General features: G+C 71.4%; 5 protein-coding genes across 5 annotated transcripts; 3 read left to right on the top strand and 2 right to left on the bottom strand.

Moving 5' to 3' along the window:
- Positions 1-2,646: 2,646 nt before the first annotated feature.
- Positions 2,647-6,096, bottom strand: AURANDRAFT_71874 (hypothetical protein; the record flags this gene model as incomplete). Its single annotated transcript, XM_009039939.1, has 3 exons — positions 2,647-3,564; positions 4,809-5,321; positions 5,408-6,096. 3 exons carry the CDS (start codon positions 6,089-6,091, stop codon positions 2,647-2,649), a joined length of 2,115 nt encoding a protein of 704 aa, XP_009038187.1.
- A 4,172-nt stretch (positions 6,097-10,268) lies between these two features.
- Positions 10,269-11,054, top strand: AURANDRAFT_28425 (hypothetical protein; the record flags this gene model as incomplete). Its single annotated transcript, XM_009040102.1, has 1 exon — positions 10,269-11,054. The coding sequence occupies one exon, from the start codon at positions 10,269-10,271 to the stop codon at positions 11,052-11,054; it is 786 nt and encodes a 261-aa protein (XP_009038350.1).
- A 1,371-nt stretch (positions 11,055-12,425) lies between these two features.
- On the top strand, positions 12,426-13,076 carry AURANDRAFT_28134 (hypothetical protein; the record flags this gene model as incomplete). Its single annotated transcript, XM_009040103.1, has 1 exon — positions 12,426-13,076. A coding segment is annotated over one exon (651 nt), but the record flags the coding sequence as incomplete, so codon positions are not given.
- A 12-nt stretch (positions 13,077-13,088) lies between these two features.
- AURANDRAFT_28329 (hypothetical protein) lies at positions 13,089-13,610 on the top strand (the record flags this gene model as incomplete). Its single annotated transcript, XM_009040104.1, has 1 exon — positions 13,089-13,610. A coding segment is annotated over one exon (522 nt), but the record flags the coding sequence as incomplete, so codon positions are not given.
- Positions 13,611-13,709: 99 nt separating this feature from the next.
- Positions 13,710-16,966, bottom strand: AURANDRAFT_65133 (hypothetical protein; the record flags this gene model as incomplete). Its single annotated transcript, XM_009039938.1, has 5 exons — positions 13,710-14,229; positions 14,286-14,413; positions 14,490-15,139; positions 16,244-16,475; positions 16,676-16,966. 5 exons carry the CDS (start codon positions 16,964-16,966, stop codon positions 13,710-13,712), a joined length of 1,821 nt encoding a protein of 606 aa, XP_009038186.1.
- Positions 16,967-16,975: the final 9 nt, after the last annotated feature.

Raw genomic sequence — 16,975 nt, 5'->3', positions numbered from 1 at the left:
GTCGTCGCGGGCGCGCCCGCGCCGACCGCCGCGCCGACGGCCGCGCCGACGGCCGCGGCGCCGCGGCCCGCGGCGGGGCCGACCTACGCGCCGTCCTTCGTCGCGCCGACGCCCGCGCCGACGCCGCCGCGGCCCACGGCGGGGCCCACCTACGGGCCGACCTTCCCGTCGCCCGCGCCGACGACGGGCTCGCCGGCCGCGGCGACGGGACGACCGGTCGCGGCGCCGACGACGGGACGGCCGGTCGCGCCGCCGACGCCGCGGCCCGTGGCGGCCCCGACGCCGCGGCCCGTGGCGGCCCCGACGCCCGCGCCCGTCGTCGCCTTCGTCGACGCCATGGACGACGACGCGGCCGGCGGGCGCGCCGGCGACGACGACGACGAGGAGATCGGCACCGCGGCCATCGTCGGCGTCGTCGGCGCGGCGTGCCTCATCCTGTCCTGCGGCACGCTGGCGGCGCTCGTCGCCTGGAAGGTCACGCGGCGCAAGCCCGCGCCGCCGGCTAAGCGCGCGGAGGCCCCCGGCGACGTCGAGCTCGGGAGGCCCGCGCCGGCCTACGCGCCCTACGCGGCGCCGCCCCCGAGCGAGTCGTCGTCGGAGGCGAGCGACTCGGACGACGACGAGGAGGCGAACCGCGCCAAGCTCTTCGGGAGCCGGCCGCCGCGGCCGCCGCCCGAGGAGACCAAGACCGCGTTTTGGCCCGCCGACGGCGACGACGCGTCCGACGCGTCCGAGCCGGAGGTGCGGACGCCGTTCTTCGCCGAGGAGGACATGGAGCTCGACAGCGACGGCGAGATCGAGATCCACGAGCACCCATTCTTCGACGACGGCCCCGGAGGAGCCAGCCCCGTCGTCGCGCCGTTCCATCGGGCCGCCGCCGCGGCCGAGGACCGCGCCGCGGAGGCGAGCGAGGCCGAGGCGAGCGAGGAGGACGCGTCGGTGCTGGCCCCCGAAGTCATCGAGGAAGAACCGACGGTGCTGGCCCCCGAGGTCATCGACGAGGCGGCGCCGCCGGAGGCGGACGGCGCGCGCCCGCCGCCGTCGGACGACGACGAGTCCGTCGTCGCCGCGGTCGTCGTCGAGGAGCCGCCGCCCTCCGAGGCGCCGGAGGACGCGCCGTCGAGCGCGAGCGACAACATGGCGGCCTACGACGACCTGACGGCGTCGTCCGCGCACACGCACTCGGCCGCGGAGCGCGGCCGGAGCGGGTCGCCCGCGTCGCTCCTCAGCGTCCTCGACCCGGACGCGGGGCGGCGCGCGAGCCCGCTCCGGCGGTCCGCGCCGCCGGAGGACGTCGCGTCGACGATGACGGCCTTCGAGCGCCACATCGCGGAGCGCCAGCTCGGCCGGGGACCGTCGCCGGAGGGCGCCGGCGCCGCCGCCCCGGAGGGCGCCGACGACCCGCCGCCGCCGCCGCCGGAGCCGGCCTACGCCACCCCGGCGCCGCCGCCGCCCTGGCTCGACGCGAGCCCGAGCGCCGCGCGCCAGCTCTTCGACCGCGAGGGGGGCTCGTTCTCCGCGGCCGCGGGCAGCGGCTCCGACTCCGACGACTCCCGCGAGCCCGAGCTCATCAGCTGGATCCGGAAGGCGGCCCAGATCGACGACGACGACGACGACGACTACCCGGATCTGAGGTAAGTGTGAATAACTTCCTCCGTCCGGGACCTATAGGCCGTGTGTGCTCTTGTGCATGCGGCTTCTCCGACGCTAAATAAAGAATAATAATAATAATATGCAAGCAGTGGGATTTCGAATTCTAACATTGAACTGCTGGCTTCCTCACTGCCCACTGCACGAGCTGCGCTGATGAGCGTTGCGGCATTGCGGCGGGCAGTGTAAGCCGGGTCGATGGCCCGGGTCGCGCCTGAGACAGAGCTGGTGGCGTCCGACGCCGTCGCGCCTCCGCCGCGGCGCAACCCGAACGTCGTGCGGGACGTCGACGACAGCGACGACGACGAGGACGACGAGGGGACCGTGGGCCCGCGGCTCGCAGAGGCGCGCATGGTGTCACCAGAGGAGATGGTCGTAGCCGAAGCAACGGTGATCTCGACGCAGCCAGCCCTGCATTCGAGCGTGGACCGGTGCTCGCGCGGCCGAGATCGGGTCCACTCCAGGCTCCGTTCCCGTTCCGGGAAATGGAGGACGATTCGAATCGACGAGGCACTGGCGTATAGCCGGAGTCTATCGCCGGCACAGTACAGCGCGGAGAACCCAGCCCTCCACGGGTGGCACAAGTGCATTCCGATGGGCATCTGTGACTGCGTCCCCCCTGGCTGTTGCATTTCGTACAACGTTCCGATGGACGACAACTGCATCTGCATGCCGTGCATCTTCTGTCTCTGCATCGTCGTCCCTTTACTTTCCTGCATCGTTTCCACTGGCTGCGAACGGTCCGCGGATCACTCCTGGATCAGTCGAGGGGACTTTGGCGTAAAAAACGGGGAGTGGGTCATCGTCGACCACGAGCACGGCACGCTCGCCTGCTACGGCACGATACCGTTCACCTGCGTTCTCGTACCAACGCCATTCTGTTACTGCGTTAAAATGTAATTTTGAACTGCTCGGTGCCGTGCTCCGGCCTCTCAACAGGCGTTAACGCGTGGCCACTTATCGCGGGCGCCGGCGCCTCGACCGAGAGTCCCGCGCCTAGTTGAGCGGGCTGGTCGCGAACTTGTCGAGGAGCGGCCACCACCAGGCCGCGGGCTGGTGCGCGCCGCCGATCCACATGAGGCGGAACATGGCCATCTCCGGGACGTTGTCGGCGATCATGCGGTCCACGCGCGGCGCGCCGCTCTCCTCGAGCGTGGTCCAGCACGGCACGGCCGCGCCGCTCGCGTTCTTGCCGCAGGCGGCGGCCCAGATGCCGAGGCCCGGGCCGACCTTGTCGACGGGCGCCGCCTCGAGGAACTGCTCGTAGTAGCCGCCGTAGGCGTCGCCCTTGAGCCAGCCGTCCATGGAATTCGCGTTGTACTGTTCCATGTTGAGCAGGCGGTCGACGTGCGGCGCGAGGAGCGCGTAGTCCTTCGTCATGGCGCACCACGCGGCGACGTCCGCCGTCAGGCGCAGGCCCGCGGCGTTGAGGAGGGGCTTGAGCGTCGCCAGGTAGGCCGCGTACGGTTCCGGGCGGATCGTCGGGCCGCCGCCCTGGTCGGGCTCCGAGTCGACGTTGACGCCCGTGGCGTTGAAGCGCTTCGCGACGTCGATCATGGTCTTGGCGAAGATCGTCGCGTTTGCCGGCTCGAAGGCCGCCGGCGTCCAGTTCGTCGCGGGGCCGCTGCCCGCGCCGTCGGGGCCGGCCACCAAGAGCTCGACGTTGATGTTCGCGGCCGTGAGGCCCTCCGCGGTCCTGAGGCACGTGTCGGTCCAGGACTTGCAGGTCTTGTCGAGCTCGTCGTAGGGCTCGGCGCAGTTGACGCCGAGCGGGTGCGACGAGTTGATGCTGTGCTTGCACTCGAGGATGACGGAGCCCACGGTGTCGCTGTGGTTCGTGAGCAGCTCGACGAGGGTCGCGATGTCCCCGCCGCCGTAGGCGGCGGGCGTGTACCAGAAGGTCACGTTGCGGTGCTTGATGGCGTCGCTTACCGCCGACGCGCAGAGGAGGATCGAGAGGCGGAACATGGCTGCCCACACTCGAGATGGCGATGCCCGAAACGTCAAGACGACCAATTGAAGACGGCATTTTGGCCCATGGTGCCGCGGCATCACCTCGGCCGAATCGAAGGCTGACAGGCCCGCATCCGCGTCGTGTCCGCTCGCGCGCGTCGTGCCCGACGCACGCCCTCCCGTCGCCTGCTCCCCGACGCCTTCGCACCGGGCCCGGACGCACCTCGAGCCCGAAAGAACCCCGCGGGGCGCGCCGGCGCCGCGGAAACGCGAAAAGAAAACCTCCTCCCACCGGCAGCCTTTCGAAGCGGCCAAGCAGCAACCATGGCGGAGATGGCCGTGCTCGGGTCCCTCTTCATCGCGGGCTACATCGCCGTGCGCCTCGCCGAGGACGAGGACGAGGACGCGTCCGCGGCGGCCGTGGCGGCCGCGCAGCGTTCGGCGTCGTGCGCGCACCTCGTCGTCGCGCTCCACTACGCCGAGGACCTCGTCGACGCGACGTGGACGGGCACGCAGGACCTCAAGACGCTCGTCGAGGTCGTCGAGATCGCGAGCAACGCCGTCCTCGCCAAGGGCGAGTCGAAGATCTGCCACGACGGCGGCACGCGGCCCGTGTGGAGCGAGCAGCGCGGCGTCGTGTCCGTGCCCCTGCCCCACGAGGCGGTCCTCCCCCTCTGCAAGCTCGTGGTGACCATCTACAGCGAGTGCTACACGGCCGAGTCCATCTCGCTGGGCCACGGCGAGGTGCCCCTGGCGGATCCCGAGCTGTCCGCGGCGTCGCTCGAGATCGACCCGCGCGGCACTTTGGTGCTCTCCGTGACCTACCGCCCGCCGCTGGGCCCGGCGACGCCGCCCGTCGCGCCGGCCGTGGGGGCGGCGAACGCCGAGTGCTTCGTGCTCGACGACTCGTTCCAAGGGACGGAGCTCCGCGACATGTCGGCCGCGCCGCGGCCGCCGCCCCACGACGTCGCCGACGCCGTCGAGGCCATCGCCGTCGCCACGCCCGCCGACGCGCCCGTGCGCGCGCTCCGCGTCGCGCCGACGGTGCCGACGACCGTCGCCGCGTCGCTGCCCTACGCGGAGAGCTTCTCGAGCGTCGACGACCTCGACCCGCGGCCCTCGGGGGACACGCTCGAGTGAAGGCGCCCAGTACATACAATATGTTAGACGGAAGCGTCGCCGCGCGCCGCCGCGCGGTCGCGCACGAGCGCCTCGACGACGGCGATGTGCCGCGCGTCGCCGACGAGCTGGACCTCGCGCCGCGCGGCGTCGCCCTCCACGGCCAGGATCTCGATGCGCCCGGCCTCGAGCGACGGGTAGTGCTCGACGGTGAAGCCGAGGGGCTGGACCTTCTTGATGCGGTGGAGCTCGTGGACGCGCAGGCGGACGATCAGGGCCGCGAACATGAGGAAGAGGCCGGCGAGGACCAGCGACGCGGTGAGGCCCGCGTCTGTCATGGAGCGGTCCTTCGTCTCGCGCTTCGTGACGACGATGGCGTCGGGCGGGTGCTGGATCTCGGGGCACGAGGACTCGCCCTCGGAGGGTTCCGCCGAGCAGAGCGCGGCGACGCACGCGGCCGCGGACGCCTCGTCGGTCGCGGCGCAGAGGTCGCCGAACAGCCGCTCGTCGTCGCTGCCGCGCCCCGCAGACTCTAGAGTCTCGCGCGCCGCGAAGAGGGCCGCGTCGATGCCGCAGACCTTGTACGTCGTCTCGCGGACCTTCGTCGAGGCCCCCCAGCTAAAGTCTCGTACTGGCGCGTCTCGTAGTAGCAGTCGGCCCGGGCCGTTGTGACGACGGGTGTCACCAGGGGCTCGCCGTATGCTTCCTCCTCCGGGTTCGCGACCCACGCCATCGTCGACGGGTCGCATCCCGGCGCGTCGGACCCGTAGAGCCAGTCCTCGCCCGCGGCGGCGATGGTCCAGACCATGGCCGCGTCGCCGGCCTCGAGGACGTAGTCGCGGGAGTCGTGGGCCCAGTAGACGCCGTCGAAGCGCGAGCAGAGGAGGCCCACGACGGGCGCGCCGCGGCGCAAGACGTAGCGGCCGTCCGCGTCGCCCGCGCCCGCCACCCGGAGCGCCAGCGGCGCGGCGAGCGTCGCCAAGTCGCCGGTCGGCGCTGCTTCGCGCGCGACGGCGACGACGACGGGCGCGTCGAGGGGCGTCGACGCGCCCGCGTTCTCGGACCACGCGAGGCCAGAGCCGGGATCGCACCCCGTCACCGCGGCCTCGAAGTACCACACGCCGTTGGCCGCGATGCGCCAGGCTTTGTCCGTGCCCTCGATGACGGCATCGCCGTTGCGCCAGAGGACGCCGTCGGCTTTGAGGCAGTCGCCGTGCGCAATGTTCTCCGGGCCATCTCGAATATAGAGGCCGTCGAGCTCGTCGAGGCCCGTCCCGAGGACGGAGATGGTGAGAGGGACGTGGTCGGCGGTCGTGAAGGTCGTGGCGGCGATGGCTAAAGCCAGGAACTTCATCGAGGTTTGAACCATGCCGGGAAAATGAATCGACGCGATGCTCGGCGGATCCGAGTGTGACACAGGTGAAATCTCCGTCAATGAGAGTCGCTCACAAATTGAACCCATGGTGCCGTGCAGGACTCCCGCCGAAAAATACACGCATTTTATACAGGTTCCTCGCGCGCGGGTACTTGCGCGGGAGGGGAGGCAGCGGCGTCGTCTTCGTGCGCGCCGCGCGCGCGGAGGCGGCCGCCGGCGAGGGCCTCGACGATCGTGAGCCGCGGAGGCGCCTCTTCGCGACCCGGAAGAGGCGCCGCGTCCTCTCCGCGCGCCGCCGCGATCGCCAGCCTGGCCTCGACGAGGTCGATGTGCCGCGGATCGCCGCGGCGCCGCACGGCGACGGCCTCGGGAGTCAGCCGCGGATCCCAGTCGCCGTCCCCCAGGTCCCGGCCCTCGACGCGCGCGCGGCGGACGCGCTCGAGCGACGGGTAGACGGGGTGCTCGTCCTCCCCGCCGAGGGGGTGGATCTTCTGCCTGCGCCGGTGCTCGGCGACGCGGAGCGAGCAGGACGCGCGCGTCGCCGCCGCGAGGAAGAGCCCCGCGACGAACAACGCGGTAATCACCGTGATCGTCAATTGGCTCACGCCCTTCGACTTCTTGTCCGTGCCCCCCCTGACGGAGCGGTCGACGCGTCCCGGGCACGTGCCCCGGCCTTCCGCGGGCTCCCCGGAGCAGAGCGCGTCGACGCACGCCGCGGCGGACGGCTCGTCCGTCGCGGCGCAGAGTTCGCCCGCGAAGAACGCGCGCGGCTGCTCGTCGCCCTTCTTCCCCTGGTGCACCTCGCGCCCGACGGTCGTGGTGAAGAGCCGCGCTTCCTTGTCGATGCCGCACACCAGATACTTGCTCTCGACGACCTTCGTGGCGATCCCGAAGGAGCCCCAGGGCGAGTTCCAGGTCTCGTAATGGCGGGTCTCGTAGTAGCAGTCCGCGCGCGCGCGGTCGACGCTGACGTGTCCGTCGACGCCCGCGTTCGGGAGCCAGGCGAACTCGGTCGGGTCGCACCCGGCCGAGTCGGAGCCGTAGAGCCACGCGTCGGCGGCGGCGTCGGTGGCATTCGCGATCGACCATTTCGTCGCCGAGCCGTCGCGCGCCTCGAGCACGTACGCGTTGGCCTCGTTCTCCCAGTAGACGCCGTCGCGTTTCGCGCAGCGGAGGCCCGCGACGGGAACACCTTCTCGGAGGAGGTAGCGCCCGTCCGCCGCGCCGCTCCCCGTGATCCGGAGCGCCAGGGGCGCGTCGAGCGTCGTCACGTCGGCGAGGGGGAACGAGGCGTTCGCGGCGGTTTCTGCGGCGACGTCGCTGAGGCTATTCCCCATGGCGACCACGAGGAGCGGCGCGACGACGAACTTCATGGTCCCATCGCTTTCCACGGCACTTCTGCCACAACCGGGCCTCCGACCAGTCGGGACTGGTCCGCCGGCGCCCGGGCGCCCGCCGCCTCGACCTCGACGCTTTGGCATACGCCTCATCGTCGAGGGCGCCGCGCCGCCACAAAGAGATGTGGCTCTATCCGTTTCGGGACGCGCCCTACACGGAGATCAACGACGACGGCGCCATCCCCCGCCGGCGGGGCATCCTGGTCACGTCGGGCGTCCTCGTGACCGTCGCCGTCGCCGTCGTCGCCCTCCGCACGCCCCGCCCCGCGGGCCTCGCCACCGCGGCCGCCGAGTCGGCGCCCCGGTGCGTCGCCGACGGCGACGGCGACTACGTGACCTGCACGTCGCCCGGGCGCGCATTTTTGGCGGTCCCCGCGGTCCGCGACTTCTTCCGCGCGCGGAACGTGAGCGACGACGACGCCGCGGAGCAATACCTCCCCGCGGCGACGACGGCGCGCTTCTCGCCGTCGCGGCTCCGGGGCGACGCCGCCGATTTCCGCGTCGCCTTCGCGCTCTACCTGCCCGAGGCGTCGCGGTCCGTGTACGCGAGCTACCTCGTCGTCTTCCGCGGCGACGGGACGTTGCTCGCGGCCGCGCCGACGGACGGCCTCGACGACGGCCCCGGGTCGACGCACTTCGACGCCGTGAAGCTCGCGAGCGCGACGACGGTGCTCGCCTACTCGAACGTCTGGGACGAGGAGGCGGGCCGGCCCTACGTCTGGGACTTTTCCGACGGCGCCGCGCCGGAACCGCTCAACGAGTTGATCGCGGAGTCGAGCCACGACGTCCAGCTCGCCTGGGGCAACGACGGCGGCGAGGACGACGCCTACTGGTCGCCCGCGGTCTGGGGCGTGCAGAAGCGGCGGGCGCGCGACGGCGCGACGCTCGAGAAGCACTCCGTGGACGGCTGCGTCGACGCGAACCACGCGCAGCTCCTTAAAGAGGACACGCTCGTTCTCGTGAGCTGCCGCGACAGCGACAGCGTCCTATTGTGGGACCTGGCGGCGGGCGCGCCCGTCTGGGTCGCCGGCGGCGCGAACTCGACGCTCAAATTGATCGACGAAGCGGGCGACGCGGTCGAGAGCCTGTGGTACGGGCAGCACAACGCGGAGCTCTTCGGCGAGTCGACGCTGCTCCTCTTCGACAACGCCCGGGGCGGGCCCTTCCCGGAGATCTCCAGCGTGAAGCGCGTGGCCATCGACGCGGCCGCGGGCACGGCGACGCTGGCGTGGTCCTACTCCCCCGTCGACGGCTACCCGACGGCCGCGCGGTTCCCCGCGGGCTACGCCGAGGTCTTCGGGGACGCGGACCTGCTCCCCGACGGCAACGTGCTGGCGACGTGGTGGCCGCGGCACCTCGCGCCGGCCGACGGAATAGCGTTCGACGCGCAGCTCGTCCAAATCACGCCGGAGAAGGACGTCGCGTGGTCGCTCGAGTTTTCCAACACGGGCCGCTTCGTCGGCGCCTGCGAGCGCATCGAGGACGACGGCTGCGAGCGGCTCGTGCGCGCGGGCTGGAAGGTCTACTCCGCGGAGCACTTCTACGACGGTCCGCGCGCGTCTCGCGCGACGCTCGACGGCTCGCGGCTCTCGTTTTTCGCGCACGCGCCCTTCAAGCGCAACGCCCAGGCGCCGGGCTCCTGGAGCCTCGAGACGGCCGCCGGGGGCGTCGTGGCGAGCGGCGAGCTCCAGTTTCCGGCGCATTTCCGCGAGGCCGCGTTCGAGGTCGACGCGCCGGCGGCGGTCGACGGCGCGCCCTACGTGCTCGCGGTCGCGGACGTCGACGGCCATCGGTTTTCCGTGGACGTGGATGTCGTCTCGTGAGGTAATCCTAGTGGCTTGTGGGCTTCTGGCGGAGTCCGGCGTCGCGGACGAGGCGCGACGGGTCCGCCCGTTGCAAAGGTGCACCAAATCGGCCCGACTGCTCAATCGATATGGACGACGCCGTTGGCTGCAGGATGGAGACGAATTGGGTGGAAACGGACGTGTTGCTGAGCCCGCAGCGCGCACGCGCGCGCGGCGACGACGGCGGCGCGAACGACGCGCTGCGCACGGTGTCGAAAAAGCGGCCGCGGTCCGTCGACGGCGCGCACTCCACCGACGCGAAGCGCACGCACGTCGTCACGCCCGACGATCGCTTCGTGCCGTCCATCGGCGTCGACGTCGAGCGCGCGTGCCGCGAGTCGCGCGCGCGGGCGACGCTCGCGCCCGAGCCGCGGCGCGACGACGGCGCCGCGCGCTTCGAGGCGCTCCGCAGCGGCGCCGCGCACTTCTCCGTCGAGCGCGACGACCGCGAGAAGCGGGCGTCGGCGCTGTCGGCGCTCCTCAGCCCGCAGAAGGCGCGCGTCTTCGCGGCGCCCGCGGGCTCGCGCGCGACGGAGCCGGCGTTCGGCGCGGGCCCCGCGACCCCTCGGACGCAGCCCCTCGCGTCGAACTTCAGCGCCGTGCCCCACGCGATCCTGGACGCGCCGGACATCAACGACGACTTCTACTGCAACGTGCTGTCGTGGAGCGCGAAGGACCACATCGCCATCGGCCTGGGCTCCGACGTCTCCGCCGGCGTCCCGCGACGACGTTCGAGAGATTTTGGCTGGGAAAGATCGACGCACCCCTTAGGTCTACACGATGGACGCGGTGCGCACGAACTACGCCTTTTCGACGGACCGCAGCGTGCGGCGGCTCTGCGACATGGGCGACGACGTCACGGCCGTTTCCTGGGCGCCGCGCGGCGACCACGTCGCCGTCGCGGCGCACGGCGGCGGCGACGCGGCGCTCATGGTCTTCGACTTCGAGACGGGCGCGCCCGTGCGCGATCTGGGCTGGGTCCACGACGGCCGCTGCGGCGTCCTCGCGTGGAACCCGGAGACGCGGACGCTGACGACGGGGTCGCGCGACAGCTGCATCTGGGACCTGGACCTGCGGTGCCCCGGCTTCCCGAAGACGGCGCTGCGGTCCAAGCACACGCAGGAGGTCTGCGGGTTGGCGTGGAGCCCCGACGGGCGGACGCTCGCCTCCGGCGGCAACGAGAACCTGCTGTGCCTCTGGGACGCGCGCTGCTCGCGGCCGGAGCCCCGCGTCGCCTCCAAGGCCCACGCCGCGGCCGTCAAGGCCATCGCCTGGTCCCCGGACAAGCGGTCGCTCCTCGCGACGGGCGGCGGCACGCTGGACCAGACCGTGAAGCTCTGGAACGCGTCGTCGGGCGCCGTGCTCGAGTCGAAAGCGACAGGCACGCAGGTCACGGGCCTCGCGTGGTCCAAGGACACGGGCCAGCTCCTGTCGTCGCACGGCTTCTCGCAGAACCAGCTCTGCGTCTGGCGCTGGGACGCGGCGAAACGGTCCCTGGACAAGCTCATCGAGATGCGCAAGCACACGGCGCGCGTGCTCGCGCTCGCGCAGTCGCCGGACTTCTCGCGCGTCGCGTCCGTGGGCTCCGACGAGGTCCTCATGATCTGGAGCGTCTTCGACGCGCGCGCGGACGCGGGCCGGGGCGCGCTCGTCGGCAAGCACCGCGACGTCCGCCGCTGGGACCCCGTCTTCGCCGGCGGCGCGGGGCTAAGGTGACGCGGACTCTTACGCGCCGTCGAGGCTGGCCGCCTTCGTCGTCGCCGGCGGCGCGGGGCTATGTGAATTGTTACGCGCTATCGAGGAAGGCCGTCACCGTCTTCGTCCACGCGTCCCGGGACGTGTCGAGGACGTGGGCGACGTGGTCCGCGGTGTCGATGGTCGCGAACTCCTTCCGAGCCGCGCCGAGCTTCGCAAAGAGGGCCCGCTGCTCCTTCACGGGCGCCTCGGGGTCGCGGTCGCCGTGGACGACGAGCGTCGGGCACGTGATCGCGGCGAGGTCGACCTCGAACTCCTGCAGGTCCGCCCAGTCGACGCAGATCGGGTCCGCCTCGAGCGCGCACAGCCCGAAGGCCATGGCCTTCTCCTCGGAGATGGACCCGGGGATCGTGAAGTCGCTCAGGCAGTTCTCGAGGCTCTGCGGGCCCCGCGCGTTCGGCGCCGAGCAGCCGAACTCGTCGCACGTCCACTTGCTAAACTCCGAGCAGTACTCGCCCGCCTCGTCCCAGACGGACGCGTACAGCACGAGCCGGTCCGCAACGTCGGCGACGAGCTGCGCGACGAGGGCGCCGTAGCTCCAGCCGACGACGTCGACGGCGTCGTAGCCCCGGCTCCGCAGCGCCGCGACGACGGTCCGGACGTCGTCGGCGCACGTCGACGGTCTTAATAGAGAATCCGCGCCGCGCTCCGGCGTGCGGCCGAAGCCGCGGAAGTCCATGGCGTAGTGGTCCCGGTCGCCGAGCGCGCCGAGCACGCCCGTCTCGCGCCACACGGGCTCGCTGCTCCACGTCCGCCCGTGGAGCAAAAGCACGGCGCGGCTCCGCGGCGCCGCGCCCGACGCCTCGAGGACGCTCAGGCGGTAGCCGTCGCTCGACGTCACGCCGAACTCGGTGATGGTCGTCGGCGCCTTCGTCGCCGAGAAGGCGGACGCCGTGGCGACGACGGACAGGAACCTCAGCGCCGCGCGCGTCAGGAACAGGGGTGGCGTGTCGCAGGGCGCTGCGTAGGCGGACACCGTCGCGACGAGCGCCAGGAGCTGCATGAGCAGCCGCGTCGATGGCATCGCGTGATGGACGCGGCGGACGCCCGCGCCGACGACGACGAGTTCAATCGCGGCCTTGGATTCGGCGATTGGCCGATCCTGCGGCAGTCGTCTCCGGCTTTGAGCTGGCCACGAGCGCTGCCGCCGATCGTCGTGCTTGCTGCAAAGTGCTCCTCGCAGCGCACCGGCGCAGCGCCACAATGCCCTCGCCGCTGCCCGCAGCGCGCCGCACCACCATTCGCCTGCTCCCGCTCCTGGTCGCCGGCGCCTCGTCCCTCGCCGTCTCGCCGCTGGACGTCGCGACGTCGGGGCTCGCGTCCATGGCGCGCATGCCCTTCGCCGTGGGCCAGTCGACGACGGTGCTCGAGGGCCTCGCGCCCTACGAGTCGCCGGAATCGCTGCCGAAGCTCTACGAGTTCGAGGCGTGCCCGTTCTGCCGGCGCGCGCGCGAGGCCGTCACGGCCCTGGACCTCGAGGTCGAGATCTACCCCTGCGGCCGCGGGTCGCGGCACCGCGCCGCGGCCAGGGCGCTCGGCGGCAAGGAGCAGTTCCCGCTGCTCGTCGACGGCGAGCGGGTGCTCTACGAGTCCGAGGCCATCGTCGCGTACCTCGCGGCCAAGCGCGGCGCGGCGCCGGAGGCGCTCGCGGACGGCGGCGGCGCGGCGCCGTCGCTCGCGGCGACGGCGCTCCGCTTCGGCCGCGGCGCCGCCGTGTCGCCCGCGGCGCCCGCGGCGGCGCCGGCGAAGCTGCTCGAGCTCTACTCCTACGACGGGAACCAGTTCTGCCGCCTCGTGCGCGAGGCGCTGTGCGAGCTCGACATCCCCTACGTCCTGCGGTCGGCGGGCAAGGGCAGCCCGCGCCGCGCGGCCCTCGAGGCGCTCGCCGGGAGCAGCCGGTGCCCGTACCTCGTCGACCCGAACACGGGCGCCGCGCTCGGCGAGTCCGCGGACATCGTCGACTACCTGCGGACGACCTACGGCGCCGCCGCGGCGCCGCCCTCGCCGAAGGACGAGCTCCTGGCCCTGTGCCGCGCGACGACGAGCGGCGTCATGGACGACCGGGACCGCTTCGACGAGCTCCTGGCGCTCCTCGAGGCCGCGAACCCGACGCCGCGCCCCGCGGAGAGCCCGCTCTTCTCCGGCGCCTGGGACCTGCTCTGGACGACGGAGCGCGAGCTGAACTTCGCCATGGACAAGGGCCTCTTCGCCGCGGGGCCCTGCACGGGCGTGTCCCAGACCATCGACGTGGCCGCGGGCGACCTCGAGAACACGGTCCTCTTCGACAACGACTCGAAGCTCTTCGTCGGCTCGTCCATCGCGCCGAGCCCGGACGACGCCGCGGGCCGGCGCTTCGACTTCAAGTTCTCGTCCTGCTACCTCCAGTGGCGCGGCACCAAGGTGCCGCTGCCGCCCGTCGGCGAGGGCTGGGGCGACATCCTCTACCTCGACGACACGCTGCGGGTCCAGCGCGACATCCGCGGAGACCTCCTCATCGCGACGCGGGCGACGAAGTAACGTTGTGAGCACGAGCCCGATCGCAGTCACGTTCGAACGCGAGCACGAGCTCGACCGAAGTCACGTTAGAACGTGAGCACGAGCTCGACCGAAGTCACGTTAGAACGTGAGCACGAGCTCGACTTCGCTCGCGTACGCGTTCTCGTAGCCGCCGATCGGCGCGGCCGGATTGGCGTGGTCGTTCTCGAACGCCGTGAAGAATAACGTGAAGAAGTTGTCGCGCTCCTCGTGCTCGACGAGCGCGAGCGGCGTGCGAAAGGCCACGTGCCCCGGCGGCGACACGGGGATCATGTAGCCGGCCTTGCCCGTGCGGATGCCGCCGCCCGTGTTGTCCTCCCAGTTGACGCCGTCCTTGGACCACGCGAAGGCCAGGCCGTGCTCGACCTGGAGCAGATTCGCCGCCCAGATCAGGAGGTAGACGCCCGACCGCGATTTGAAGACCAGCGGGTTCTCGGGTCCGCCGTCGGACCAGTTGCCGATGGGCCGCGGGTTGCCCGTCGGCGCGCGCGTCCAGGGGCCGAGCACGCCGGCGTCCGAGTAGCACTGGCCCGTGTCCCAGCCGCTCCCGTAGAACGCCCAGAGCCGGCCCGGCGGATCGTCCGGGAGCGCGCTGCGGTACCTATCGATGCGCGTGTCCGGGCGAGCATGCCCGTCGGCGGACGCTGCGCATGGTACGACGGCGAGAACGAGCAGATGGCGTCCTCGACGATCCGCTCCGGGAAGGAGCAGTTGTTGCCCCCCGTCTTGAACGCGCAGGGCAGCCCTCGCGGGTAGCCCCAGTCCTCCCAGGCCTGGGCGCCCGCCTACCAAGCACGTCGGTGACGATTGTTCGTCGTTTCCCCGGTCAAATGCTCTCGAAAATCGTCACGGCCGCAGGACGCTGGCGCCCGCCATCGGCACGAGCCCGTCCGCTTTCAAGATGTCGTCGAGCTCCTCGTAGGGGCCGTCGATGCCGCCCCGGCCGGCGGTCGCGCTGCGGAACATGAGGATGCGACCGTCCGTGCCGCCCGCCTTGTCCTCGCAGTCCTCGTTGTACCCCACGACCGACATGTACCACCGCCCCTCCGGCTCGCCGGGCCGCGGCGCCTCCCACTGGGGCGACCCGCTCCAGAGCTTCGCGTGGTGGTCGTCGACGTCGCAGACGCCGTGGCCGTAGGGCGTGACGCCGCCGCGGAACGTCCACGTCAGGTTGTCGTCGAGCGGCGCGGTGAAGTGGACGACGCGCGTCTTCGTCCAGCCGCAGTGCATCTCCGTCGGGAACATGTGGAGCATGCCGTCGACGACGACGATGGTACCGTCCTCGACGCCGAGCGTGTTGTTGCCGACTTTGGGCACCATGCCCGGCGTCGAGCCGTTCAGGATGGGCACGACGCCGCCGGAGAGATAGCGCAGCGTCGCGTTGGTAACGGATGTCGCGCTGCTCTCGCGCCAGGTCGCATCATTCGCGCTGCTCTCGTGCCAGGTCGCATCATTTGCAGCGACATTTGCAGCGGCCTGGCACGAGAGCAGCGCGAGGAGCATCGCGCGTTCTGGGCTGCCCATTTTGTCGCGAGCGAATGTTCAAGGACGAGTCAACGGAGTTCAAGTATCACCAAACGGACATATCTAACGGACATCCGCCAAGCATTGTGCATTCCTCGGGCAGCCTCTTCGTGCGCAACGCGAGACAATGGGATTTGGGGGGATGCACGGGCGTACGAAAAGAGCGAAGACGATTCATACGCAAATAAAAAACGCCAATGCGGCTAAACGACGCGAAGACGCGAAAAAAAAACGCACGAAGGCGCTCATGGACCGGTTCTTGGAGGTCCAGGGGGCGGCGGGGGGCGGGGTCGACGAGGCGGGCCTTCGCCAGGTGCTCGACGAGCGCGTCGCGCACATGTTTCTGCCGCGGGAGAAGCGCCTGGGCTTCCGCGCCGAGAGCTACGCGTGCTCGGCGGACGCCGCGAAGTACGTCATGGCGCGCGTGACGACGGCGCGGGGCGGCGCCGCGGCGTATTCGGCGCCCGCCTCGGCGGCCCCGGTCGCGTGCGCCGTCGCCCTCGACCCCGGCGCCGCCGCCGTCGACCCCGCGGGCTTCGTCGTCGCGGGATTCGCCGTCGATGCCGGGGCGAGGATACGCGCGGACGACCTCGAGGCGGTCGCGCGGTGGTTCTCCTACTGGTCCGCGCGGGAGGACGACGTCGACGAGATCTTCCGCACGCACGACGTCGACTCGAGCGGCGCCTGGAGTCGGAACGAGCTCTGGGCGGCGCTACTCGCCGTCGAGGAGGCGCGGCGCCCGGCGAAGACGGCGCCGATCGAACTCACGGTCGAGACGTTCCAGCACGTCGCCGGCGAGGCCGACTTGGACGTCGACGGCGTACTCGACCGCGCCGAGGTGCTCTGGGCCCTCACGCTCTGGGACCAGATCCTCGCGGAGGCGCGGACCCGGAAGAGCGCCGCCTGCGCGGTCGCGTAAACGAACACACAACCTAGCCCGCCGTGGACGCCATCGCCATCCGCGCCAGGCGCGTCCCCCGAGAGCGGGGCGCCGTCGCCGGGCGCCGCGTCGCGCGCGCGCTCGAGGACGTAGCTGAACGCGCCGCGCTCCCTCCCGATCCAGGAGAACTTCCCCACCCAGCTCAAACGACCGTCCGGCAGGTGCCTCAGCGCGCCGACGTAGGTGTACGCGCCCACGCTTCGCTCGACGCGCTCCTTCCAGGCCAAGGCCCAGAGCCGCTTGCCCGCGCTCGGCGAGATGTCCGCGCAGAGGTTGCCCATGCCCGTGCCCTCGAGGCTCGCGCCGTCGCCCTGGCGCGCGTGGCGCACGCAGCCCGTGAAGAAGTGGGTCTCGTCGAAGACCAGCGTGCCGCGCGAGCTCACCTGGGCAGGACAAGAGTGCGAAATTCCCAACTTCAAAGGCTCCTCTCTCGGCCATTTTCCACTCGTTTCGGCTGATTTTTGGACGAGCGATCATCTCTCGGAACGGTCTCGAAGTGTGGATGCTTTTTCCAGAACGCGCGCGCGCGGAACACTCACGTTGAAGCGACGTTGAATCACCCTTGTCCTGCCCTGGACCTCACGCGGCCCTTGCGGTCGACGCTGTGCCCCTCGTAGCGGAAGACGCCCGGCACGACGGCCAGGTCCCGGCGCCGCGCGCCCGCGCGCTCGTAGAGCAGGTTCTCGTAGGACGTGAAGGGCCTCGGCTGCTTGAGCCGGAAGAGAGATTTCCGCCCGTATTTGGCCTCGAAGATGCGCCGGAACGGGGCGTCGCCGAGCAGCTGCCGCGCCTGGCGCGCGGCGCCGACGGCGGCCAGGTCCAGGAAGCGCGCGACGGCGTCCTTCAGCTCGTCCGGCAGGTCCGCGAAGCGCATCGGCACGGA

This window comes from Aureococcus anophagefferens, assembly GCF_000186865.1.
Source record: "Aureococcus anophagefferens unplaced genomic scaffold AURANscaffold_13, whole genome shotgun sequence".
Lineage (NCBI taxonomy): Eukaryota > Pelagophyceae > Pelagomonadales > Pelagomonadaceae > Aureococcus > Aureococcus anophagefferens.
The sequence above is the reverse complement of the archived record's forward strand: the minus strand, read 5'-3'. Positions and strand labels throughout refer to the sequence as shown.